Source organism: Anas platyrhynchos, chromosome 2 (assembly GCF_047663525.1).
Source record: "Anas platyrhynchos isolate ZD024472 breed Pekin duck chromosome 2, IASCAAS_PekinDuck_T2T, whole genome shotgun sequence".
Taxonomy (NCBI): domain Eukaryota; kingdom Metazoa; phylum Chordata; class Aves; order Anseriformes; family Anatidae; genus Anas; species Anas platyrhynchos.
This window is the reverse complement of record NC_092588.1, coordinates 50,203,824-50,231,819: the sequence shown is the minus strand read 5'-3', so window position 1 is coordinate 50,231,819 and position 27,996 is coordinate 50,203,824. Positions and strand designations below refer to the sequence as shown.

The following is a 27,996-nucleotide window of genomic DNA, read 5'->3' as shown; positions in this document are numbered from 1 at the left end:
CTGGATGAAATCTATCACGATATTAAAAAAAAAAAAAAAAAGAAGTTGCATGCTCAAAATGCTTAAATGTGAATGAAATGTTTTCTTAAAATGCCTTATAGCCAAGATATTACAGTAAAATAATGGAAGGGGAAATAACTGTCCTGCCAGCTGAGCAAGTAAATAGATATTCAGCACTACAGGGCAGGAAGGTCACACTTCCATATTATCAACATCTATACTGAAGCTCAGTGCCTTTCAAAGGCAGTTGCCTTTCTGAGTCGCCCTTGCAGTGGTCTTACCCTCCCTCTTCGCTAGCTTGCAAGGAACTGGAATATTTGAAAGGATTACTTTGTCTTAAACAGCAGAGGAACCGCATTCCTCCTGCGTGCTGCGCCTCTGTGTGCCACTTTGTGTTTCCTGACACAAGGACAGGGTCAGCTGGCTGAGTCTGGTGTTGCTGTTAATGGAATGTGACATGCTGTTGAAGTGATTAATTAATCTCCAAAATGTTTTGAAAGAGGGTTTCTTTGTTTTTGCATTTTACCTTCACTGATTTATAATGATTATGGCTTTCATTATAGAGGGGAAAAAAATAAAAGGAAAAAATAAAAGTGATTGCAGAACTAGGCTGTACCTGCAGAGAGATGTGCACAAAGTAATTTTGCAAGTATATAGTTACCTGAGTGTGGTCTGAACCACTATTAATCTGGCATCTAGTGGTCCTGCCCTTCCTCATTTTTCTCCACCATGCTTTCCCACTCCTTCCTTTTGGCTGAGCTTGTGGTTTACCCAATGCACAACAAGCTGGTTTGGGAACCCAGCTCAAAATTAATCCTACCAAAATATTGGTAGGTTGCCTCCTGGTTTCATTAAAACGTACTTGTCCAGGATCCAGTGGAAAATGCCTACTTTTCTGCACAGTTTTTAATTTTGGCATTAACACTGGCAGTGTTGTTCAGGGAAAGGTTATTACAGAAAGTGTTCTCATCACCTGGTCGAAAGAAAAAGGGCTGCCATTCCCAAGAAGTGGCACAGCTTTCCAGTGTGCTTTCTGGGCCAGTGCTGGAGGAATCCAAAGCATGTGAGCTTAACTGCATGGCTCCTGTGAAGTGTGATTACTGTTATCTGGGAGCTGTTTGTAAATTCATGAATGCCTTGTCATCTAGATTAAAACCAAACTAGTATGTGTAGGGGATATGTATTTTTTTTCCGCAGAAGTTTACAGACTGGGAGGAGTGCATATCCATGGTGAAAGGTCAGACTGCCCTCCTCACTTAAGCTCCCTGATTTTCAGGGTACTTTAACACAACACACTGGAGGTTTCTGTAGTGATCTGGAGGGCTAAAAATGCTGAAAAGCATTTACAGCATTAAACATGCAATAAGGCCGCCATCTAAAAGCCTGGCAGACACGCATCTACCCGACTCCCTCAGGATCTTGGCTGATCCCTTTTCTGCAGACCTGGCTGCTCGGCTGATTCCTCTCTCCTTCCCTCATCCCCCTTCCTGCTGTTTTCTCCTATTAATGAGCTGTTCCACCTGCATCCCTCCCCAAAGCACTTCAGCTCTTGGCCATCTGTCACGCTTACTGCGTGTGCATCCTCCCCGTTGGTACGGGCAAGCACCGACCTTGAACTGGATGAACAGCTTACACACTGGCACATGGCCTCGTATTCTTATGAATAACTCACTTTCTGTGTTGCATGGGAAATGGCATGAAACACTCCTGGGCTGCCTGGGTGTAAATGCTCTGCCTGGACGTACAGTTTCCAGGCAAAGATGTGTCCCATGAGACTGCAGGGGCTTGCGGTGTGACACATGGGCCCGTACAAAGGTTTCACCAGGCATTGAAATTCATGCCCTGCCCTAATAACACAGTTGGTTCAGGACCCATCTTCAGCTATTAGCTGCAGTTTTGTACAAAGCTTTTACAGGTGACTTTCTTCACGCATGAAAATCTGCAAAATGGCTCCATGAGTGCAATGAGGCTAAGCGTATTTTCCAAGGCAGATTATTTTTGGTTTGCTTAAGAATAGCTTTAGGTGAATCAGCAAAAAGGCTTCTCGACTTCCTCTCTCTGTGTAATTGCAAGATGCAATTCTAAATCAGGTGCTTAGTCATGGTAAATTGTGAAAACTGTGCTGCTCATTGGCAAGCTGTTGTTATATTGAACATATTTATTGTGTTGTTTTTTCTTAAAAGGATGTTTGACTTGAAACGAGCTGAAGAGTAACTTAAACGGCAAGAACCCGTGTTTTTCAAACTGTTACAGTATAGGATAACTAAACATGACAGGTGTTCATGGTTTTCTGACAAGTTAATTTAGAGTGATTTGCAGTGTTATTACAAACCTCAACCCCAAGCTGAATTCAGTCTTAAAAACTACAGAGCAAAACCTTGGTGCTTGCCAGTGTAAGGGGTATATATGTTGTCAGGTGAGGCTTCCAAATGTCAGGGAATTTCATGTCAGAACTCCTTGGAGTCCTTGCACTATAATGCCAAAGCTGCAGAGAGCCCATAGTGCTGACCACTATGTCCAGCAGGATGAAGAGCAGCAGGAGAAAAGAGGGAGGACTCATTTTCATTGTTTCCTGGGGATTTAAGGAAATTTGGAGGCCCACAACCACCACCGAGGCCTGGTCTCTAGGGGACAAATGATGTTTTATTCACAATTTATTTATTTTTTGGTGTGGCATTGTGTTTTAACAGTTTCACTCCTTGGCTCCGATGTACTACAGAGGGTCAGCAGCAGCTGTGATAGTTTATGATATCACCAAGCAGGTAAGGCTTTCTGCATGCTTGCTGCCTATGGTAAGTGCTCTGCTTGGGCCTAGGTTTGATGTAAAACGTACAGCTTCAGCTGTAGCTTCAGCGGGGCTGAGGTTTGCAGCACCTCCGGAGGTCATCTGGTCCGATCCCCTTGCTCAGCAGGGCCACCCAGAGCTGGTGGAAATGAATTTTATTGTAAAAAAAACAGCTGGCTGCTTTGTCAACTGGACAGAAATTCTGTCGTTTACATGTTACTGATTTAAAACCAATTATTTTTAAGTAAGCATACAATTTCGTGTTTGCATTGAAGGACTGAAGTCTTCCATAGCTGCTTAACTTTGAAACCAGTAGTGAAATAAGTCTCTGACCTTTGGCTCAACATTATTCATTTGGAATGAAAATTGTATTTTCAGATGCTGAACTGCTCTTCCTCATTTCTTAGCCAGAGGAGGTTGGAGGCTCTAGCTGAATTCCTTTCCCCCGTTTTTGAAAGAAGCCCCCTACTGATAAAGCCAAGTTAGAGGAGACTTTAATGGATGGATGGACATAACAGTTCACTTGCATTTTATTCCTATCTTGCAAATTGAATTATTTATTGCTAAGTTGACAAGGCTGAATTGGTTCTCCAGTGCATTAGTGTAACGATCTGTGGCAGCGGATGGTGGCCACTATAGCACAGTGGTGCTATTCTCCTTTGCTAATTTGCCAAGAAAATATGAGAATGAGCGAATTATACTGAATTGATGGTTATTTGTGATTTAAATGTCTGTTAGTTATCTTGCAATGTGTTGTAAGAATAGAACTTGGTTTTGCCATCCTTTTTCCAAACTTATGTGGAACAACTCACAAAATAGAGGGGAAAGTAGGAGATGTGTATTTCACTTTTTGATGCTTAGTATTCAAAGTGTTGACCACTAGAGTGGAATGGGTATTTTTTCCCAAATGACTGACAGTGCTCCCCCTTCAGAGATATTAAAATTAATGTAGTAAAATGAATTTTTCTAGGAATAAAAGTGATTTTAATCCCATTAATTCAGTAGTGTGCACAAGTAGAAAATTTACTATTAAAAGGTAGGTATCATCAAAAAGTATTTGAATTTTGTACTTGGAGGGAAAAAGCCAGATGAATTGTCACTCATCTCTTTCATTTACTAATGAGTAAATTGAGGTTTACCAGGTCACAAATTTGGAAATGCAGGAGTGTGGCTATGTGTGTGAGAAGGAAAGAGAGGGGTCACTGAAAACTCTTCTGGACATTGCTGAAAATATGAGAGTGACTGAGATAATCCCTTAGGCAAAAGCTGAAATGAGACAAATGAAGCTCATGTGAAAAATGAAGGAAATCAGCTGCTAAATAAACTTAAAAGAAAAGCTGTGGCAGTTTCTTCATCAGTGAATACTTAAGAGAAACATTCAGTGCTGCCTGAAAATAAAGAAATTTAAAAATAGTGAACAAGTTTCACAATAGTGAAAATTTGGGACAGTCTTATGATGTAGTTTGGAAAGCAGATTGCATAGATCCATCAATCTTCTTTTGGACTTGAGGTCTGAAACTATTACATCAGTACTGTCAAAGCTGTGCTTCTCTGACTTGGAAAAAAAAACAAAAACAAAAACAACAACAACAACAAAAAATCAAATAGAAACATCAATGGCAACTATGCTTTTAGCTTATTTATCATCTCTCTGATTTAGGATTCATTTCATACTTTGAAGAAATGGGTGAAAGAACTAAAAGAACATGGTCCTGAAAACATTGTAATGGCCATCGCTGGAAACAAATGTGATCTTTCTGATATCAGGTAATGCATCCATTTTTTCTGTTGCTTTGATTGCAGTGACTTTGATTGCGTTTTCTTCCTTCAAGTAACCAATTTGCTTTACTTTTATCTTCCAATCATGTTAAAAATGCGGAATGTGTTATGGTATGAGCAAACCCAGCAATGAAAAACTCAGCTAGAAGGATGGGCCTGAGGTAGAGTAACTTTATTCAGGGTAATTTTGAGAACTTGTGCTATATGCTTTGCAACAACTGAAACTGTCTCATATGGGATGTAGAAAGTGTGTGTTTTTTTTTGTGTGTGTATTTTCTTCAAGCGTGACCTCAGACTTGTCACCTGTGCGGAGCAAGAATGTCTTGGGAGAGTGAGGGGAAGGCAGAATCTGCCGAGATAGTTGTTTGGGATGAGAGCAAAGCTAGATTCACTCTTTTGCTTGTTAGCTGTATTTTGGGTTTGCATTTGTCCTTTTGGGGAGTGGAAGCACATTCTGTTGCACAACAGTGAAACCTTTGTGTCAGTCCATGACTGTTATTTCTTGCTTCAGCTCCATGGCTATATTTGGCTCTCTTTTAAGGACGTCAAAGACTGTCACGGTTGTTCAGATACATCCCCGTTGTTTTATAGTCGTTATTTTGGCCCAGGTTCACTAGAACTCTGAAGCACATGTGTAACTTGAAGTGAGTGATGCAGTGTTTAATAAATCAAGGAATATATAAGGGTTGAGCCTGTGTAATTTTTTTTTCTCGATCCTCAGTCAGTCCTAAACCAAAACAAATCTGAGTGACAGCTTTCTGTAAAACCTGAACAAGCCCTGACACTGGAGACTCCTGGTTTTCTAAGAATGGGGGACACAATATGTTCGTATCTCCTACACGATGAAGTGATATGTTTGTCAGCATGGTGAAACTGAGTCCTGTACTATGAAATTAAAGGTCTCCAAATTTGAAGCAGAAACAAGAGGAAAGGATGATCAGTAAAAATAAAAGCTAAAATCAGCTGGCAGGAATCTGAGCTTTCGGTTGCCCTGAGAGTCACTTCAAATTTATTGCTTAAATGTTCTGAGCAATACATTTGCCCGATTAAATCAAGGATAATAAATTTGGAGATTGTCAAAAATGGCACTAATTGCAAATGAATCTATAGCCTCTCCTCCCCCTCCCTTCTGGTAGCACTTGCTGTGGCTGCAAGCTTTCAAATGTGTTCTACTGGAGACATGTTAATGTGGGGACATGAAGAAAAGCTTGCACCATAGAAGTGTTGTGAGAATACTGTGGTTCCTCAGTGACTGTGCTTTTCCTGCCATGTTTTCTCAGACGTTACCTATTGTCTGCTGATTGCTGATCATCCATTTCTTGCTCCTGTTTGGCCAGTGCAGCTCTTCCATGCACAAAATGTCCTGGTGTTTGCATGGTGCTCATTGTCCTCAATGAACTAATAACTCTTAGTCATATTGTTGCCCTCCCCCACATAATTATGAAAAGTTTTGAGAATTTTTTTCCTCTTCAATTATTCTTTCTGCATCCCCTCAGCCTTTTCTCTTTGTAAAGGCATCCAGCAATGTGAATTTAAAGAGATTTTTGGTGGACAAATAGAGAGTAGACTGTATCATACACTTTATTTTCACAGTTTTTCCAGAAATCTGATTGTTTCTGCAACACATGTATCTGTATGCATTCTCTGTCTGCTTTATGTCTTAAAAGTGTCTTCAGTAAAAATGATTATAGGTGGAATGTGTCACCAATTTATCACACTGTCTTCAATGAGTAGAAATGCATATGTGTTTGGGCATGGAGAATTTAAAAGTAAGATGATGTGAGCACACGAAAGCAAGCTGCTGTTTGTATGCTTTTTTGGCATCTCTATTTGGTTTTGTAGAACTTCTGGCAGATATTTTGTTGGGAATTAGAGAGACAGCTGCTTTAAAAACCTACATGAATGGAAGCAATAGAGGACTGGCTGACCAGGTCCCAGTTGATTTCATTCTGCCATCTCTATGAAAGTAGGAGGCAATATAAGGAGGTACGAATGGAAGCAGTAGGAACTGATTCTTTTCCTCTGGCAAAAGGCTGGCACTATTTTTCATAATCATTGGCCATGTTACCCTCCTCATTTAGCATCTAAAAACTGTGTTTGATCTGCCAGATGGATTTGGGACACACAGTAGTCATGCTGCTTTTCAGTGTTGTTAATAGGCTATCAGCAGTTCTTGGTGCTTTGTGGAAGTAAATTTCTTCTTCACTTTGAAGGATTTTCTACTGCTAGACAGGCAGTTTTATTTAGTATAAATCCCCATCTTTGCTATAATGCTGTTGACTATAATACTGCTGAATGTTTGGCATATTTTTAAGTAATAACCTTTTCCTACTGATATGTGTCCTGTCCTTCTGACAGGTCATTAAAAAGTAGTTTCAAAGGCAGAAGCTGAGATATAAATATGAAAAAGTTGTAAATGTCCTATATATATATATATATATATATATATATATATATGAGCAATAAAGAAGTAATAGTCATAACAGCAACTGAGTAGTGCTTACTTCTCTGAAAATATGGTGCACCTTCTTAACATATAATGTTCACTAGAAAGTGCCAGGTCCTTGGTTAGAGAATCCATCAAAATTTCCTGCTCAGATCTTTCCCCTATCCATCTGGAATATTTATTTATTTCAGTAACTATTCAGAAAATCTCAGTGGGGATTGAATCAACAGAACACTTTGGAAAGCATAAAATGAAATAATTGATAAATTTCAAAACGAGTATTCTTCTCACTTTGCCTGTAGTCCTGGAACTTTCTCAACACTATAATGGTGGCTCTTGCCTTCTTCACCCATCTTAATGTTTATTCACTTATTGGCTTAGCGTTTGATCGTTTGTGCTTTTTCTTTTGGACAAGGTAGAAGCTTAGCCATGATGACATTCAGGCTATGCACATGTACATCAAGTGGAGTTTTCAGTTCCAGCAGCACTGGAGGGAGGTATTTACTGCCATGTGCTGTGGGAGTTTATAGGCTTCCTTTAGAAATGTCATCAGAGAGGGCTCAGAGGTTTTGAGATGCTTCCTTGGAATATTCTCATGTGCTGCTGTTTTATCTTTTCCTGGAATGCTGAAGTTTGCTTTCTTATCTAAGTTACAGCAAGCCTGCACTACATAACCCTATGCTCTGAAATGTGTGCTTTACTGTGGTTTGAATATTATGTTATGTAGTTAATTTCCTTTTTTACTTTTTTTAATTTTTTTTATTTTATCTCCGTGGCCATCCACAAATGGCAATACCTTTCATGATAAAGGCCAAGGTGCAGTTTCACAGTTAGCAAGGGGAAAGCTGCTTTCACAGTGCCTTCTTCATTAGAAAGACATGTAATAAAAAGAAGCAAGTAGTGGAAGCAAGCTCCAGATACTGTAATTGCAGTCTAATTTTTTGGAAACCATTTGTAATAAATCAGGAAATTATTCTACCTCTTTAGATTTTTCCCATGAGCAGCAGACCTGAATTATTTAAAATAATATACCTCCATAAACTAACTGGGAAATTACACTGTTGTGCTCCCACTGAGATACCTTCTGTTAAAGTCCGAGGCACTGGTAATAGGAAGAAATTGTACGAGGAATCTCTGGATTAGTACTTCACAGCTGTGGGGTGAAGGTGTTGAAGCAAATTCTGTGCAACATGCAACAGTAAAGCCATACAAAACACAACAGTTGAAATACTGAACAACTGGAAATAAAAGTAGTACCGGGGCTTGGTACTTCAGCATGTGTTCACATGTTAACATTCAGTTTCTTTTTCTGAGGTGTTGCTCAAAAGTCAGGAAGAGCAAAGAGCAGGGGTTATGGATAATGTCAGGCACAGCCGGGATCAGCGTAGCCACCTGGCTCAGGCAGACGCAACATCAGCGTGGGACTTGCTTTGTGTCTGAAGCAGTTATTTTGCATGTTGTAAACTACATTTACCAACATTTCACGCATGAAGCCCTGGCTACGAAATGAGGATGTGATTTTAGGATGGCATCACTTTGGTGACATGTAATGAATTGGTTTTATTCCCCCAGCGAATCTGGTACTCTCAGATTTGTTCTTGCCAATGAGCTTGGAGTCAATGGCTTTCATATTTCTTTTCAGAGCCTGCCTTACTTTCCTTCACATTGCAAACTCTTAGATATACGATGCTCTTATTGTTTTCTTCCACAGTAGTCATACCCTATGTTGTCTGAATACTTAGTAAGGACATCACTGCTGCTGGCTGCATCAGCAGAGCTGTAGGTCTTTTGCTAGTGCTTTAATGCTTTTCTTACTAAGGTCATGTTTAAAAGACAAATAAATGGGGTTATCATTTAAATTATCTCACTTCTTTCAAGGCATGCATTCAACAGCAGGTCAACTAATCTGGTGAAATACAGATATTTTGAGCGTGACTAAATGACAAAAGAAAAAGATGACTTTTGTGGGGAGGACGAGCATACTAATGCTTTTCTGATTAGGCTGTGTTTAATGTTCCAGTGTTGCACTGCAGGAAGCTTCAGATTTATTTAATGTATGTGGTTGTAGTGAACTGACAGTATTCAGCTGCAACGTTGTTTTTAAATGTATTTCTGTCAAGGCAGGCATCTATGACCACCTGAAACGTGTATCACAATCATGTCATTTTGTGTGTTTGAGAAAGAAGAAAAAAGAACATGAAAATGAAGCTATTTCAGAGGATGATGGGCAATAGCTGTCCCTGGAGATATTTGGTACACTTTAACCCACAGTACTGTTGTGATAATCATGTTTTTAATGCTCTGAAAGGAGCTCTTCTTGAAGGAAATCCAAGGGTTGAAGGGTTGAAGGATCTTGAAGGACCAAAAGGGTTAATTTGAATAAACACCTATGTTCTGGATCTGGTTACCTTCCAAAGATTACTACTTGACACATTCAAAAAACAAACAAGCAAAACCCAGGCCTTTTGATACACGTGATTTTGTGAAGTCCACAATGGTCTTTTGTATCTTGCCTCCGTCTTTCTTGAGTTATTCTGCTGTATCCATGTGGGCCAGGGTGGAAGCAGGAATCACATGGTTTGTCAACACGTATTAATCATTCTGAGATAAAGATTTGAGCAATTACAACAAATAAGCTATTTTTTAAAATAAATTATTTTTTTGAAAAACTGCTTTCATTTATTTGTCAATTTTCTTATAGGGAGGTTCCTATCAAGGATGCCAAAGAATACGCAGAATCTATAGGTGCAATTGTTGTTGAAACCAGTGCAAAGAATGCTGTTAACATTGAAGAACTCTTTCAAGGAATAAGTAAGTAAATTATATTATAAACAAGATTTTACTTATGTATTTTAAATGGTGATTGTTTAGAGGGCTTCTGGAAATCGTTGTCTGTTTCGGGTCTAAAATCTTCTTTCCCAAGGACATCAAGAAATTCGTTAGGCCAGTAGTGTGGCTGCTTTTTATGCAGATGTAAGCTAAGAGTGACTTTGAATGTGCTAGAGCAAAACATCGTAGATACAGGGTAGGCCTCTTCCTTCTAAATCTGTGTCTAAATCCCAAACTGGGTCATGTCTTATGTTTCAGACCAAGTCTGTTGTAGAGGAGACACTGCTGATCTTATCATCATGTTGATAAAAACATAAATGTTGAGAAATATGCCTGGAGGGCTACAACAAGTAGAAAACAGTCATTGCAGTGGAATCCATTTAAAAATAAATAAATAAATAATCTCTCTAAGTCTTTTAACAAGATGAAGTTGACGTTCCTTACAAGGATCAGAAAAAATGTCTGGTTCAGTTTGTGTCCTACAAATTCCACTTTGAGTCTCTGGCTAAGAGTGGGGGGAATTGCAGGACCTTGTGGGCTGAAAGAGGCCTCAGGAGACCTTCAGTCCAACTTCTCCCTCAAAACAGACTTGCTAGTGAGTTTAGACCAGGTTGTTCAGGCCTTTTTCCAGCTGCGTCCAAGGGTAGATGTCCCACAATCTCTCTGGGCAGCCAAATCCAGTACTTAAATAGTCCTCACAGTGGCATGGCCCTCTCCTTCCACCACACCCCGTATCAACTCAGAACCTCCCCTGGTTCAATTCTTGGCCACTGCCACACCAGTTTGCCAACATTTTTCTTAGGTTGTGGTGCCCCAAACTGGATGCATTACTCAGCAGGCTTACGCTATCTAGAGGGAGCTAAACACTTCACTTGATCCTACTGGCTTAGGTGTTGTTGGTATGACTCTGGATGCTGTTGGCCATCTTTGCTGCCAGGTAGCACTGCTGGCTTGTGCTCAACTTGCTGCCCACAGGTCCTTTGTAGCAGAGCTTCTCCCGGGGCTGCCAGTCCCCAGCCTGTCTAGTAGCCAGGGGCTCTTCCTTTCCCCATGAAGGACTTGGCATTTGTCCTTTCTGAATCACATAATGCTCCTGTTGTCTCACTCCTCCTTCTAGCCTAATGCCTTCTGAACAGCAGCCCTGCCCTCAAGTATATTGACTGTACCTTTGAACTTGAGGCTTGGAGTAGGTGTGTATTTTTTCTCCTTCAGGTCACCAATAAAAGATGTTAAGCAAGGTACCTGAAGTACTCCACTTGTAGCTGGCTTACAGGTCGATGCATACTGTTAACCAGTGGTCTTTAAGTCTGATGATCCAGCCAAATTTTCACACAGCTAATAGTCTACCTATCTAGACTATAAAAGCCTGACTTGGGTATATCAGGATACTGTAGGAGAAAATGTTGAAAGCCTTGCTGAAGTCAAGGTAGGGTGACATCTAGTTCTCTCCCTTCATCACAGATCCAGCAAGATTTCGTCGTTTAGGGCAATAAGGCTTGTCAGGTATGGTTTACCCTTGTTAAGTCCATGCTGAGTGGTCCTGTTCATGTTTATGTTCATGTCCTTTACCTTCATGTGCTCGGAAGCAGCTTCTAAGAGGATTTGTTCCATGTTTTTCCAGGAAGCAGAGCGAGTCTGACCAGCCTGTAGACCCCAGGCTTATTATTCTTGCCCTTTTGGAAGAGAGATGTAACATTTGCCTTTCTTCAGTCATAGGGGACCTCCCTCAATGTCTCAAACCTTTCAGATATGATAGAGATCATAAAGATCAGCTTTGCAGTGACATTGGGTCTCTTTCCCTGTGCACCCTCAGGCCTGTAGGGGTTGAGAGTTCTTAAAAGCTCCATGACTTGATCCTCTTTCATCACTAGTGGTTCCTCCTCTCCATGAATCCTGTTTTTGGGGGTACAGAGGCCTAGGAGACTAGTCAATAGGAGTCCAGCTCAACCTCGCCTTTGTTTCTCTAAGGTCTTTATTTTATTTCCCTTCATGTATTCATAAATCAGCTGGTATTATCTATTACGTTTTGCCTGTTCAAGTATTGCTGGGCTTGCATGGGTTGTATTCGAAATTGTCAATGAGAACTGATTTTCCTAGAATACGTCTACCTTTCTGTTACGTCCTTTGAAAAAGGGCGAATGTGTAACATGGCTGTCTGGAGGAACCGGTTCTTCCTTGTGATAGTTTATTCCTTGCCTGTCTCTGATGGTTGTGAATGTTCTAGCGGAGGAACTCATCCTTGCCACGTAATTAGATAATTAGTTTCCATTTTTGATAGGCAGCGCTGCAGCTGGCAGCATGAACTGCCCCTAATAATGGGTATATTAGATGAGGAAAATCAGCTAAATTGAATTTCGTATGAACTAGATAAGCAGGCAAGTGCACTTAATACCACAGGCAATTATTTCTATATATAGAAATATTAGGTCTCAGTGGATGTACTCGTGACTTTATCAAGTACTCAGAGGAGAGAAAGGAGAGATTTGGTCGTATGTGTTCACAGAAATACAGTGAAAACCAAGTGAAAAATGCTTAGCTAGCAGGATAAATGAATTAGTATGATTATGACAGAGTAAAGGGATATCTTTCTGATGTGTTACACCACTTCAGGCTTTGTAGTTAGGGCTCCAGTGAGCAGGCTGCAACTTCAAAAATAGCCTGTCTTTGGACCAAGTTGCATGGCAACATTTCTGCCTTTTCTGCGTATGAAGCCCCTCTGTGGGGCTCCAACCCTGTTGACAGTTTCATTCATGTGGTGTCCTGCAAGTCTTGCTGCTGCTTTGGGTTTGCTTTCATGCTGCCTGAGAGATTGTGCCCTTCTCACTGTGCTTCTGTAGAAGGGCATGGCGCAGCTCCCCAGTCCCATAGCAGAGGCAATACTACTGTGTAGAATGGCTCTTGTAGGTATACTACCTTAATGTATTGTCTGCTTTGCAGTCTGCATTGAAGAGGAGATTCCAACATGTGTGGATAATTTCTCCATTAAAAGCCTTCCCAAAATAGATGCAGCAAACAGAAAGGGTAGACTACATTTTAATTTATCTGAAAAGTTACCTTCTGCTGGCTTACATATTATATTTCCAAGGATGTTTGAGCATAACCATTTCAGCTTTCTAAAGTGGATAACAGCTGTCTCTTTTGCAGGGGAAACACTGTGAATGGAGTGAAGTAGTATAATGGGAAAAAATTACTCCATGTAATGATAAAGAGAAAGTGGAAAATAAAAGGGAAACTGGATTGTTTTGCTAACAACCAGATAAATCTTGACAAAATTATAAATGGAGTCATCTGTCTGTAACCTCCATAAAGTTATTATATTGCATTGTTTTTAAAAGTTTTTTTTTCTGATAAGTCTCAGGATTTGAGTATTTGACTGCTTTGAGGTATGTCTTAGTTGCAGAGCCTCAAAACAAGTATGTTATCCTTAATTCTTCACATGAAAGTACAAGGTGTGAAAGACTAGAATCTGCAAAAACTTTTGATTTTTGACAGTGGGGCAACTCTGGTGGGACAGGGACTCTGCAGGCAGTATACTTTTAGGCTAATAAAGTTGGGGATGCAGATTTAGCAAAAGAGTCAGCAAAGTCGGGTGTCCTCTGTGCTGGAGAGTTTTCACCGAGCTGCGTAATCAAATGCAGCTCCTGGCTGTCTCTTGTACCTCTCTGATTTCAGATGGCAAGCCAGTCAACTTAGCCTGATTACATTTAGCAGCGCCTGACTGAAGGCTTGCTGTGATTGTGAAACATCACGTGGCTGCTTATTTCTCTGTAAACAAGAAAAGAATGTCATTAGTACAGTCATATATTCCCTGCTTGGATTAAATTTTTCCAGATGACTTTCTTGAAAGGTTTTTGGCATCAAAAGGGTTTCAGATTTTTATATATATATAAGATTATATATTACGATTATATATAATATATTTATTTCATGTGTTCCAGTGGTTGTGTTGTTTATGTTTGTTAGGGTTTCTTGTTTTGTTTAAAAGATAAGCGTCTATGCAAGTGATTGCTAATTAAGTTTTGATTCCCAGCCTTAGAAGAATCACAGCCCTAGGAGATGCTGGGAACTCGCCACTTGTATAGACTTCAGCAACGGCAAAAATGCCAGGAATGTATTTAAAAATAGTGGTAAAAGTTGTGGATGTGTGTTGGGTCACACCACGTCTGTATGTCCTTTCTTGTTTATGGGTACACTGCAGTACACTGACCGCTGATTGTGCCTGTGAAGGCAGCTTACCCATCAGGTTTTAAATGACTAAACAAGCTTTCCCAAGCAATCACACCCTTGTAATTTTCAAACACCCGCTCATTTAACAAGTAAAACAAGCCTTCGTTACATTATTCAAATCTAGTACACACCCAGCTGTTTCTCTTCAGTGTGTGTGTGTGTATACTGCCTGTTATCTGAGCATGGAGGTGCCCCAGATACGAAAGAGAAGATTACATAAAAGCCACCCCTGCAAATGCCAGCTGAGATGTACCTCCCAGGTTAACAGCCCTCCGCCTCCACAGGTCCAAAGGTAAACAGGCAGTGGGACAAGTAAGCTGCTGAAGAATACCTAGCCAAATGAAATAGGAAATAGCCATGTGCTTAAGCGACAAATAAACTCTGGGTGTGCATTATTTCTTCAAGTCTGGCAAATACAGGGGCTGGTGTGCTACCAAAGGAACCAAGGTTGGAGCATTTCAGCATCCTCTGTGAAATGAGGAATAGGATTATCGGGGTTTCACTGCAGAAGGCTTGTGAAGAGCTGTTATCACACTCCAGTCTTACTGATGGTGGTACTAAGAGCATGAGACAGGCTTATGTTAAACAATCCATAGAAGAAAGTTCTTCCTAGAGTAGACTTGCTAATTAGAGCAGAGAGTTTCTGTCTCTGGATACAACCTTTCATGTGGTAAATGCTCAGTTATACACATATGAAGCTATTGATTTTCTGATGCCTTGCCAGCAGCTCATATATTGAATATTTAATGTAACCCAAATACTTGTTTCCTAGAAATACTGGGAGATTAAAAAACAACAACAACAACAAAAAAGACCCTCTAGAGTTTATAGTTTAACCACTCATATACTTGACAGACTGCAGAGGAATGTATAAAATGGCCTTACTTACATGAACAGAGTTGTAGGTGGGCAACTGCAGAGCTTTGTGTGGTTTTCATTGTGGTATCTTTTGATAGGCAGAGATGTGTGAACTACTGTGGAGAGGTCTGTGAAAGACATTTTAAGCAAATCAAGTACTTTTATGCTACAGTGAAATTCATGCCACTTTTGGCATGTGATTTGCTATAGCCCAAGCTCATAAATGAATTTTTGTGGGGGGCATTCACAATACTGTAAAAGATGGAAGAAGATTTGAGATTATATTCTTTACAGTTTATGGTCCCTGTGTTATAGGATTATTTCTCCTCTTGTTTTCAAAATTTTGATTAGTGAGGCAAAATTTACTGGCCTTTGGACTAGTCTTAAACTTGTAAGGTCATGGAATTCTCTCCAACCATAGGGGAGCTTTTCAACATAACCAAGTCAGTAAACTGAAACAGACCCAAATTAATTACAGCACGACCTCAACTCAAGATTGGAGCTCTTATTAATTAAAGTCTTTCTTTTTTTATTAATTAAAGGCTTTCTGTTATTTACTTTGATGTATATAAGATTTGTCTTTTTTTTTTTTTTCTGGTGATCTTGATTACATGAGCAGTATTGTCACATCCCCTTGCAAGAACTTGAATGTCACAATTTTATCCTTTTGCTTGGAAAAAAAAAAAAAACAATCTTGGAGATGCTATTAGATATGCTATTAGAAGTATTAAAATAATTGCAACCTAACAATGTTTACTTATGCAATGTCCTTTATTGTAAATGTGTGCTACCTTGCATGAAAATTTACTGCGTGAAGTAAACAGCTGTCAGCTCCATAAATTGGGAAAATTCTGCTTCACTGCAGTATGGGTGAGAACAGGAAAATAGAGACTGACTACTGGGCCAAACTTTATAACCCACATCAGAGACACGGGGAAATTCTAACATACCAGTGAAACTGGTTTCAAAGGATGAAGGGATTTGGGGAGATAAGAGGTGTGACTGCCATAAGTCCTACAAATGCGCAAAGGGTCACATATGCAAATGCCAAAACTGTTGGGTAAGATGTGCCTGCTGCATTCTGCCCTGCATTCATGGCTGGCTGGCTTTGCTAATACGGTTTACAGAAAGCTGTACTTTGCAGGGGTTCACCTTGCTCTGATACAGCTAGCAGTTTTAGGAGGAGTTTCTGGCCACTGTCTAACTATTGTACTTTGGGCAGCCCAGCTTTTCTCAGGTGAGCCGCAGTAAGCACGTTGTCAGAAAGCTGAGGCAGCCATTAGGCTGCTGCTCTGGAGCCAAGTGAGATGGATTTCACGTCCTACCCTAACAGAAATCTCCCCTTTCTCCAGCCTCCACCCCCCAAATGTTGTACACCATTTTCAGAAAGAGAAAAGGTAGGGGAAGTGCACAACGCCACAGTGCAGCACCACAATGCATTGCCTCTTACCCTTAGCAGAATTGCAGTTCTGTTAGGTAACAGGACGGGGCTTCTTTTGGGCTTGAATTTCATCACTTGGATGTGGCAGCTAAGGTTGGTCACGTCACATCCATTTTCCTTTCTCCTACACACACTAATTGACTATCTGTTCAGCGCTTACAACTGGAGCATCACATTCAAAAAGGAACAAAGAGAGCAGATTTTATTACTGCGATGATGCGTCATGCTTCCAGCTGCAGCAGAGCAATCCCCGTCTGCCTTTCTTCAAGATCTTCTTGCAGAGCTGTCACCAAGTCCCTTTTGCCTCTCTTGCTTCCTGCTCCAGTTTTCTTTTTTCTTCCCTCTTATTTTGTTTACCTCTTGTCCCTCCCTCCCTTCCTTTGCCTCTGGCACCCTCAGAACCACAATTCCCAGAGTGCCAATTAATCTCTTTGCATTACAAATCTCAGATTCAAAAGCAGGAGTTGGAACTCAGCCAGGCATTGGAGAAGACCCTGACCTTCATTCTGGACTGCCTCAGCCCAACTCAGACATGCCAGAAAGGGGGAGATACAGCTGATTTAGTGCTTCCCACCTGTTAACCTGGGAAGTTCACTTCAGAACCTTGATATTTCTGTAATCCTACCTTGAGCAGTCTGTTGTGATGATTATTATTTTATACATGATTATGTGCTTATTGGAATGAGATCATGGAGGACCCCAAGGCCTCTGCATAGAGGTGAATGTTTGCCAACAATTTCATTGCATGAAATAATCTATGAAACATGCCCTAAACATTAGCAAAATTAAATCAAAATATGTAATTACATAATTAATGCAGGTGCAAAATCTAATTTAAATCACAGTCAATAGACTTGACTCCATGTAAGTGTCAGTGATGGGAACCATATGGAGCTTTATATTGCCTCTAGCAGAATTATTTAATAATGAATCTTGAAGTTCCCCCTTTTACCAGTTCTTAGATAAATGTATGCACATCTATTTTTCTCTAATCACCTATTTCATCTGGGATCCTAAAGCATGTGCTTGGTATTCTTTTGTCAAATGGTAAGCTGGCTGGCTGTGTCCTGCTCTGTAAAATGTGGAAAAGGTATTTGATTTATGGTCTAGTTTGTTCAGTTAAGCAACAGAAGAGTTCCATATCCCACAGAACTTTTGAGCTAACTCAGTCTTAACAGAGCAATATTTGATCTGAGGAGGAACTGTCTTAATCTACTTATTTCTTGAGCAGAGAATTGTTGGGCCAAATGTTGGGGCACTACTGCTCCTATCTGATGTCTACTGCATGAAGAAAATAGCATACGTTAGCAGTGCTGTAGGTTATAAAAGGTAGATGAGCATCTTTTTTTTATTATTATTTTTCTCTGGAACAGAAGTTATGTATGCCAGTGAAAAATACTTTTAAATTAGTATATACTTTAAAAAAAAATTAATTCAGTTTATAACCTCTCTTGATTCTGACTCAGGGCCAGCTGGACTGTGTTGGTGTCAGCAATATTAGCGCTATGTTTATCAATAGCTGAGTTACAACATGAGATGACGATGATCCTTTTAGGTAGCAATAGCAGTTGAGCTGTTTCAGAAGCACCAAATGCAGATGAAGGCTCGGCGTTTCTCTGCTAATCCTTCATGTTCTTTTGCAACATAAACCTTTCCCTGTTACAGTGTGGTTGTGAGACGGGCTGTTAAGGAGGCCCAGGGGGAGACTATCAGCCACACAGCTTTCTGGCTGGTTATTTTCCTATTACCTAGATCCATTGCTCTGTAATGAAAGCATGCTTTCTAAAATTAATACCATTTCCCACGACCCTTAGTGAAGAATCACCATATCGTTTGCTGTGGAGCCGGTTCCCAGTTAGTTATTAGACTGAGCTTCATGCTCCAGCAGAGTTACTCCTGTCAGCTCCTCATCAGATGGTAAAAGTTCCTTGAGCAGGGATAAGTCTGGTTACTAAAATTAAAATGATTTAACTCAGTGGCTTAACAAATGTTGTAATAGGAGAAATAATGAGTGAGAGCAAACTCACCTACAAAAAAACAACCAACCAACCAACCAACCAAAAAAACTCAAACTTGTAAACTTTTAAGCTGTTTAAAACTTTATTTCCTTGCATTGAATTCAAGGGGGGATATCGAAACAACAGAAAACATGAGTGGTTAATGACAAACAGTACTTAAGATCAAAGCCCAGAATAATTAATCAGCAAATATTATGCCTAGAGATTTTTCTCTTTACGCTTGGTATCTCTTATCTACTTTTTAAAAAAAAATCATTATGAGAAATGAAACAAACCAAGGTGATTCTTAACTACGTGTATGGTGTCCTGCCCTGAACTGGCCAAAGTGTTTGCCGACCTTGAAGCTTACAATGTTTTTGCTCCAAAGATAAGCTTGCCTGCTTGTTTGCATACCATCAAAGTGCTACAGAAAAGATTTGAAACTTATAAGAACTATGAAATACTGAATGAGAAACAGAGATAATAAGTGTTTAATCTGGACTTCTAAAACAAAAGCTAAGCTAGTTTGCCTGTAAGAGCTCTCCTCTTCCCAACTACTGTTAGAAGAAACAAGTGTTTAGGGCTTGTTTGCTTAATGGTATCTTATGGAAACCATGTCCATATATTCCAACTGTTTTTAGCTACATTGTGCTGTGGGACAAATGGTCAGGTTTTTACTTTACCTGGAAATGGTAGGTATGTCTCTAAAATGACAACATTATCTTCTTGGAAAGCCTCTTACAGATAATATGTTCTTCATAATTTCTAAAGCTTTTACGAATTAGTGGAGACAGTCCCCAAACAAAGCTGATAGAACTGATGACATCCTAACATCCCTGACCACCTATTCTGCTTTTTATTTTACCTCCAAAGGGCACTTAGATTATGGCTAGATTTCTTGCTTGTATGCAGGGTGTAAAGCTGATATTTTACTAACCTAAAGTAGAGTGCAGAGCTGTAATGACAGTGCTTATACGTGCTTAAGCCCTCAAGATACTTGTTTCCTACTATGTTGGACCAGATACAGTATTTTTACCTTAGTAATATGCCGGGTTTTTGTCCTCTCATTCAGTTGTAGAAATACATAAGATTGTCTGCTCCAAAAGTCTCACTTTTGCTGTACAATACTCCTGTTCAGAAATGATTGAACAAGATAGATGAAATTTTGATGGATTTGACCAAAGGTAATTTAGGGACAAGTTTGACCAATGCAATATTGCTGTTTGATTTCATTGAGATTGGATTTTACCTGAACGGTTTTAATTCATTGCCACCACCCTCAGGTAATTTGCAGGACTCAGGCTTCAACGTATATAAATAATTCATGGAATATTTGGAAAGAGAGAGCTGTGAATAAATACAGCAGAGGATGGGGAAATCTGAACTCTTAAGACCCACCTGAATTATGATCAGCTGTTCACTGAGCCTTTATGTTCTCAAAGTGTCATATAACAACAATTAAATATTTTGACTCTTGTTATTTAACATAGGTAAGAGTAAAAACAGGAGTAATTCACAGAATCTAGATTCAGCTTCAGAAAAAAAATTTCCAGCAAATCCACAAGGTAATGAGAAAGTAAGTTATCGTGACTGTAACCTCTGAGATACTGAAAGAGAGATGACACAGTAGGTGTAATGGAAAAGCCAGGCCTGACCAAAGACAGAGACCAGGGTTGGACTTGGGAAGATCTTGTTTTTCCTCTTACAATTCTGATAATTGAGCATATTATGGTATGTTGTCCATGAGTAGGTAAGCCAGTTAGACCAAAGATGCAGCAGTACTAACGAGACACAGGGTAGAGACGTGGATCAGTGCTTTATGTCCTGGGGGAGATGTCTACATCTTCTGTGATGGCTGAACTTCTTGCAGATGCTTAAAATAATCACCCCTTAAGATTATTAAGAAATCAGGAGAGCTGGGGATGGGTGTTGTTAATTAATAAAAGCTGTCATCCCTGGAGACATAGGTACCCCTTGAAGGACAGAGGGATTCAATAAGAACAGATTTGTTTTTCTTTTCCAAGTATAGGCAGTATGTGTTTAATTACAGTACTTTGTAAAGCTCTAGTGTACAAGGACTAAATGACATGCAGATTTAGGAGTGTCAAGATCTTGTTAAACTAGAACCATTCATGTTTAAGTGGAATTAGGAGAAAGCCAAGAATTTTCTGCATCTTAGTTGTGAATTTCTAAGTAACTTTCTGAAATCCATGTGTAACAATTTCAGTGTACTTAGGGCTTTCTTTGATAGCCGTATTTCATATGTCTTTTTAAAATGTTAAAACCTCCTCCTTTCATAAGCAAATGCAAGGGGAAAAGATTCAAGGTACAAAGAAGATGGTTCTTTTCTGGTGAAACTTTACAGATGTAATTCTTATGGAAGCTAAATCATCCAATTATCTGCATGCGTTGTTAGTACATTGGGAAAATTGAATTCGCTGTGTCTCCTCATGTATTTCAGGTCGGCAAATTCCACCCTTAGATCCTCATGAAAATGGTAACAATGGAGCAATCAAACTTGGAAAGCAGACTTCACAGACGGGTAGGCGGTGCTGCTGACCCAACTTGATCTTCTGAGATTTACTTGAAAAACAACACCGTTTGCTTTTTCACTGAGAAAGGACTTCATGATCTCGGTGATGTGGCTCCTTATCTTGAAAGCAGTAATTTCAATACTTCCCGTGAGTAATAATGCAAGGACCAGAAGTGGAAAGCTTTACTTCAAAGTGATTTTGCAAAACTTACTTGGAAAATCCTCTCAAAATTACAACGTCTTAAGAATTCTGATTCTCTGTTTAAGCCACTGACTTTTTTTTTTTTTAATAAAAAGAACCTTTTATATTTTAAATTGTAGATTTGCTACAAAAACTTCTCTTCTTACATTGCAAAGTGAACTTGGCATGTCTTTAGAGCTTTCTGTGTAAAAATAGGGTGCAAAAACACATAAAACCTGAGTTTTGGCTTACAGTTTCTCTGCCATCTTGCTAGCTGGACTCTGCTTCCATATTTTTCTAAATCTGTAGCTTCAACTTCTGCATTTGGTAAATGCCAGCAAGAACTGGACTGAATTTGCTAATTAGAAAAATGGATACAAAGGATGAGTGAGTGCAATTTTTACAGGCTACAAGTCAAAATCTGTGTCATGAGGTTGCTGTGTATGTGAAAGAAGGAATCATCATGAAGGAGACTGCTGGACCCCATGCAGTTCTCACTGCTCCAGAAAGAATGGAACTTGCAGCCACTACGCTTTGCCTGAAATGATTTCTTCTCCAGGGCACAGGCTTTATTAATCACTGCAATTGTAGAGAACACAAATGCCGGTTTAACCTCTGTTACTTACCATGTTTCCTCCAATTCTGTGTCCCAGACTGAAGTTGTCTCTGCTAAAAGATTCCACTTCTTTATTTCTAAAAGAGCACCGTGCTGCCCGAGTGAGTTGGGAGGACTCCTTCGTTGTCTCACCTCAGCACCCCAAGAAGCCTCACTGAGGCTGTTTGAAGAATGGCAGTTCTGTAGAAAAATGGTTTAAGAAAGCACCATATAATTTGGGCTTAAAGGCTGAAATCTAATAAAACAAAGTAGAATGTTGCCTTACAAATGCAATTTTGTTCATTTGTGGAATAGTCTCTTCACCAACACGGGGATGCAGTTTGGAAGACCCATTGCTTGATACCTTTGAAGCTTAATGCACTTGAAAAAATACAGTGTGGAAAAATAAATCCAGTAGATGGCTATGTACTGGGAATATTGTAAAACTGTATGTGCTCTCCACTTTCATCTTTTATGAATGTGTGTGATTGAGATGATAAATTATGGCTCTCTCTTCTTCATCAATTCAAATTGAAATCTGAACTAGGGTAAGGAAAACAGGCTTCAAAAGCAGAGTCCCAGTCGCATTTCTCAGCATTCATTTGTTCTCTTACTAGGAAAGTTAACCTCAGCGTACGTTGTTGGGGGCCTTATGAAAAGTAATCAAAAGAGAAAAATAACTTCCTGCTATAAATCATAAACAGACAGGCTAGAGCTGGGCTTCTGTGTTTATGCATAAAAACAGACTTTATTGCTAGGTTGTGAGATTGCTTTGATAAGTAGCAGTAAGTGTTAGCACTTGAACCAGCGCTGGGTATACTGAACAGGATTATTTCCTTCTCTTCAGAGGGCTGAAATAGTTAACATCAGGTGGGCTGTTCCCCACCTGCTCTTATCGAAGAATCTAAACTGCATTGTTTTTTTCACCTATGCTCCATGTTTCAGGTATTTTGGATTCCTTTGAAAGAACTTTGTACTTGAAAATTTGTCCTTGGATAATGCACGTAGACACAAGAGCTACCAAGAGAAAGGATATTTAGGATAAACTTTGTTATGTCACCTGTGTTGATATAAGACCTGTGCCACTGCTTAGTTGCACCAAGTATTTTACAGATAATCCAGCGTCATTCACATGGAAATTCAATGAGGATATGGGGAGGGAGACAGGCTCCTTTAGGGATCCTCCTATCCCATCCCAGTATAAGCACGTCTGCACAGGGTGCTTGGCTCTTTCCCTGAGCTGTTGAGGAAGCCCACACAGCTACGGGAAAGCAGGGGTGGTTAACCAGGCCTGCAGTGCTAAAGAAATATCAAACTGATCAACAACACAGATTCAGGTAGTCGATGGGATCTGTGACCTCACACTGCAAGAGATCTGGTGATTCTCAAGTAAAACCCAGTCAAAGGCTAGACCCATTACCAAGAAAACATGATAAGATTTAGCCCACGTTTTAGAAGAAGTTAGGAATTTTAGTTCAATGTATAGTAGTTACGCATAACCGACTTGTTAACTTCTCATAAATCTGTCTGGCATCTTCCTTTTTGTAATGTGACATCTCAGAATGCATTAAACCCCACTTGAGATGTCTGAAAACTTTGTAAGACAACTCTGTAAGTACCTGGTGTAGTCTGAATTTCTGCTGGAACTGGCAATTAATGTTGGTCTGTGTGGAATAGACAGTGTTGTGAACAAGCAGCTCTCACAGCTGCCATTGAGCTGTTTGTGAATCACTGCAGGTTTGCGAGTTACATCTTTAAATAGTGTAGAGCTGGAAATTGTTACAATGGATCTCTGGCAGATTTTAATATTCAAATGCTAGCGAAGTAGGCTCAAAGGTATTTTTGCATTTGGTGGGCCAAATCTAAATTACTTTATTCTGCTTTTAGTCAAGGAAATCTTAAATGAATAAGGATTTTGATCAAATAAGTTCTTGAAATTTGGGCTACGGTAGGCTTCAGTGGACAGCTCTGAAGTCACAGGTGAAAATATAAAGCAACTGTATTGTATAGTTTCTTGCATATTCTTTGAAGACAGGGCCAGCATTCAACGATGATGTTGTCTATCTGCTGTTTGTCAAAGCTGAAATGCAGCTTTAACCTGCCTCTTCAAACGGGGGAATGGTTGGTTTCAAAAATCGTGATTTTCAAATGTAAAATTCATGATTTCTGCTTTCTTCTGTTGCCTTCTTTGTTCAGAAAGTACCACCACCATTCTTAAGCAGCCAGAAAAATGACATACAAAAAAAGCTCTGAGTCAGAAGTTTCAGCAGCAACCGTAATTCCTTAGTAGTTAATGGCTGGTTGAAGGCTAAATTACTGTATAGGAACACTTAAATCTGTAGCTGACCTGCTCTAATAATAATAATAATAATAATAATAATAGCAATAATAATAATAGTGCTGCAGTTCTTCACTGGCCAGCTGGTGCTGGACTTGTTGAAGATTGGTTTCCCCAGGAGAGCTGTCAGCAGGACTGAAACATGAGCTGCAGTGCCAAGTATGCTTGGTGGAGTCTGTTTGCACCATGATTCAAGGCTGTGACCGTCCAGTTGTGGGTGACTTGCTTTTCCAGCTAGTCATGAACAAGTTTAAAAAAAAAAAAGAAAAAAGAAAAGGAACTAGTTTTCATATATGCTTTGCATATCTGTGTGTATATAAGTACAGTTTTATATTGCTATACTGACATGTAGTGTTTTCACTATGTCTGGTTCTCATATACTGCACATTGTATTCTGTAAGTACATTTTTTTTTAATGATCATTTCATCTTTAGGAACTAAAAGCTGCAGGCTGAAGGTTAGCAAGAAGATGGAGATACACATAGGTACAATTGTTGACTTGCCATTCTTATGCATGAAAATGGCATATTATAGAAAAAGTTGGTCTTGCAGACTGAGAAATCTACAAAACACCATTATTATCCAAGAATTGGGACTCAGAAGTATTGAAGTTGCACTAAAAAAAAAAAAAAAGGAAAAAAAAAGACGAAAATAAAAACGTCCAATTATTTTTGTACCGGATACAGCAGGTCTATCTGAAGTGTTACAATATAACATGGGTATATGTTAACAACTAGAAAAGTTATCTATCATCCCTTGTCTTCTCACTAATCCTTCATGGCATGCGATGATAAGCATGACTAGATATAATGAGAGCACCCTGACTATAATCAGACCTTTTCAGTACAGTGATGATGTATTTTAGTATCCTACCCTTAATTATTTAAACCACAGTCAGTGATAAATTGTCAGTTTAAAATCACTTGCTAAGTACTTTTTCTCTGTTTTGTTTATATAAGGGCTTTGATTGGGCTGGACCCACTCGCTTCATGTATAGGATGCTGCAATCTGTTAATACTTTAATTTCTGTTTTACATATTAATTGTATCATACCTAATAATATTTTTGCCCTAAAACGTAGTTTTTGTGTTTTATTTAACCTACAGTGATTAATGCTAATAAATGTTTTAAATACCTTTGATTTGGGGATGTCTGGTTTCAATAAAGCAGAACAAAGTATGTCCTGCTTTTCACATCATTTTCTCTTGAAAAAGGGCTATCTGCAGATTGTTTAATGGGTATTTAAAATGCTGCTTGAAACTGTGTGTGAGTGGACTGGCCTTCTAGCAGAAGCTGAACGCATTCTGGGAGGATCCTGGAGCTCAGCCAGGCTTTCAAAAAACAGGAAAAGAGCACCTGAAGATTCCTTTGCCAAAAGTTGTTTGACTTACCCCTTAGAAGAGAGGTACCCGAGTGGCCAGTACCAGCGTGGAAATTTAGACGAGTGGCTATCAGGAAAAAGTGGGCTTGTGGTTACCACTCACTTGGAATAGTAAAGGTGACTAGTATGGCTCATATGACACATAACTCTTTTGTACGTTTTATTTTTGGTGGAACATTTCTTTTACTTTTTATTGATGCCCTTGAGCGTGTCTTTAGGAATTAACATTCCCTTAAGAAGTACGCAGTATTTCATACTTCTTAGTGCTACTGTTTCAAGAGGCCTTTAAACTCACCTGAATTTGTTGCACTGTCTGATTCAGAGATTTAAGGTTACTACCACAATGATGAGGACCATGAATAAAGGTCTTATTTTTTAAGGGAAAATAGGATTTTGGAGTAAAGCTTTTCTAACTACCATGATAAATTCAATGCACACCAATAAACGAGAAGCACAGTAAGAAATCTTAATCGATATCTTGACTTACAAGACCATGGTGACTAAGAAGTAACAGGTGACTAAAGCCACCATTTATCTATGCACAGAGAAACCAGTATTTCAGAGGGGATTATGTAGGCTGTGAGTTTACATCCCACTTGAAGATACCCAGCAGGATCTGTTCCCCACGCTAAAGCATTCATAATCACGTTGAAAAATTACATGTCTCTTTCCAGCTATTCAAAAATAAAAATGAACCCAGGTACATAACCATGAACTGCTCTGTTCAGTGGTGCCCAGCGCCAGGACAGGAGGCAGCGGGCACAGGCTCTGAGCCCCAGGCCGCACTTGTGTGCTGTGCGGGTGGCCGAGCACTGGCACAGGCTGCCCAGAGAGGCCGTGGGGTCTCCTCGTGGAGACCTTCAGAAGCTGCCTGGCCGTGGTGCTGGGCACCCTGCTCTGGGTGGCCCTGCTGGGGCAGGGGGCTGGGGCAGGGGGCCTCCAGAGGGCCCGGCCAGCCTCAGCTGTGCTGGGATTCTCTACATAATTCAAGGGAAGCCTAAGTAAGCTGCTTGTAACTACTGTCAGTGTGTTGGAAAATCAGAAGTGAATGCTGTTTTTCCTGCCGATGTAGGGAGTTGTGCCCTTTGACAACAAGTCCTTGCATTGTCAGCGGGAGGTTTCACGTGGCTTGGGAGCATGTTCCTGTAGTGCTTTAGATTAGTTTGTAGTTTTATTTTGCAATGAGGGGGGAACTGTACAGTTGGCTGGGAAATAAACCCTCTCTGCTTTCCTTTTTAAAACTGAAGGTTGTGTCTCAGGGTACATAAGAAAAAGTATTTGATGTTACAGGCTTCAAAAACTCCCCTAATGCAGCTTCAGTCTTTCTGCAGAGAGCATCATAGGACACCCTGCTGTGATCTCTCGAGCACTCTTCTGAAATGAGGACAGTAAGTCTGATGAAATAGTCTGTGTATCTACTTCATACTTCCACCCCCTCACCTAATCTGCAAAAGTGTTTAGGCTACTATCAGATTTGTGAAATACCTCTTTTCCCTGAAAGGAAAACAGGAGGCTGTGAGATTTTTCTCTCCCTCCTTGATGTTGTTTTACACAGGGCTACAGAGTAATTTTCTTAAAAGCGTTAAAACACTCACGGGAGGACAGAGTGGCTGAAAGTATTTGTGCCAACCCCTCCATTAATTGGTGCAGGTTACTCCCTAAGGACCCAGCTACAACAATAGGATGCATTCATGTCTAATGGTGTTCTTGACCGTTAATAAGATCTGCTTTTGATTAGATCTATTTAGCAGCTGGAGCAGTGCTAATTTCATTGTTTGTTATAAAATAATTGCTTTTTTTTTCACTGTTCAAAAATAACTCCTGACTAGAAACTGTAAAATCAATGGTTGACCACATTTAGCAGGTTAAGACGAGAAGGAATAAGTAATAGCATAACGTAGCATAATACAGCTTGTCTGAAAAATCAATTTCAGATGGGTTTCTTCTCTCTGGATTAAGCTCTGCAAAAAAAGTCCTCATTGCAAAATGTCTGTATTTTTATGCTTCTGATACTACCAAGTGTGTCCTGATACAGATTAGTTTGCATTGTCACTTATCACCGCTATGAATTTTGTAGGAATATGAAGACATGCTCATTATTTTAGGATTCGCAATCATGTGTTTTCAATAGATAAAGTGCTGAAGTGTTATTCAAATTGTTTTGCAACACAGCTATTGTGAAAGCTCGAAGATAACACACTGGCAGAACTTGAAGTGCAATAAACCTGTACTGACTTGCATTTAGTGTCATAGCAATTAACAAGTTTTTAATAAGATGTCATTAATCAGTGCATAAAAGTCCTGCACTAGAGCGGAAAAGAATTTTGAGGCTTCTGCTTAGGTATTAAAAATTTATCAGCTTGGGAAGGATTTATTTTTTTCTGGATCTTAGATTACTCCAGTCAGAAATCATTTTTATCCCTGAGACACCCTGAAGTATTTCATACGAATATGCTTTCTTTGAAAAGTGCTGACCTTGTTTTTCCAAAGCCTCCCTGAGAGCCCGAACCTTATCTTTCCGACCATCTTTGGAAATTTCTTTAAGACACCTAATTGACGATGAGAACCTTAACCTTTCTGATTCCCACTCTCCAGGTATTTTAGAA

At 39.7% G+C, this 27,996-nt stretch overlaps 1 protein-coding gene across 2 annotated transcripts in view; it reads left to right on the top strand.

The window, feature by feature from the left end:
* The window catches only part of RAB31 (RAB31, member RAS oncogene family), a 64,416-nt gene extending 39,266 nt beyond the window's left edge, over positions 1-25,150 (top strand). For both annotated transcript variants that reach the window (XM_038175592.2, XM_072034703.1), the window contains exons 4-7: positions 2,691-2,762; positions 4,446-4,552; positions 9,712-9,821; positions 20,824-25,150. In XM_038175592.2, coding sequence (XP_038031520.1) covers positions 2,691-2,762; positions 4,446-4,552; positions 9,712-9,821; positions 20,824-20,921 — 387 coding nt within the window. In that variant the 3' untranslated portion in view covers positions 20,922-25,150. The remainder of the gene's footprint in view (positions 1-2,690; positions 2,763-4,445; positions 4,553-9,711; positions 9,822-20,823) is intronic.
* Positions 25,151-27,996: the final 2,846 nt, after the last annotated feature.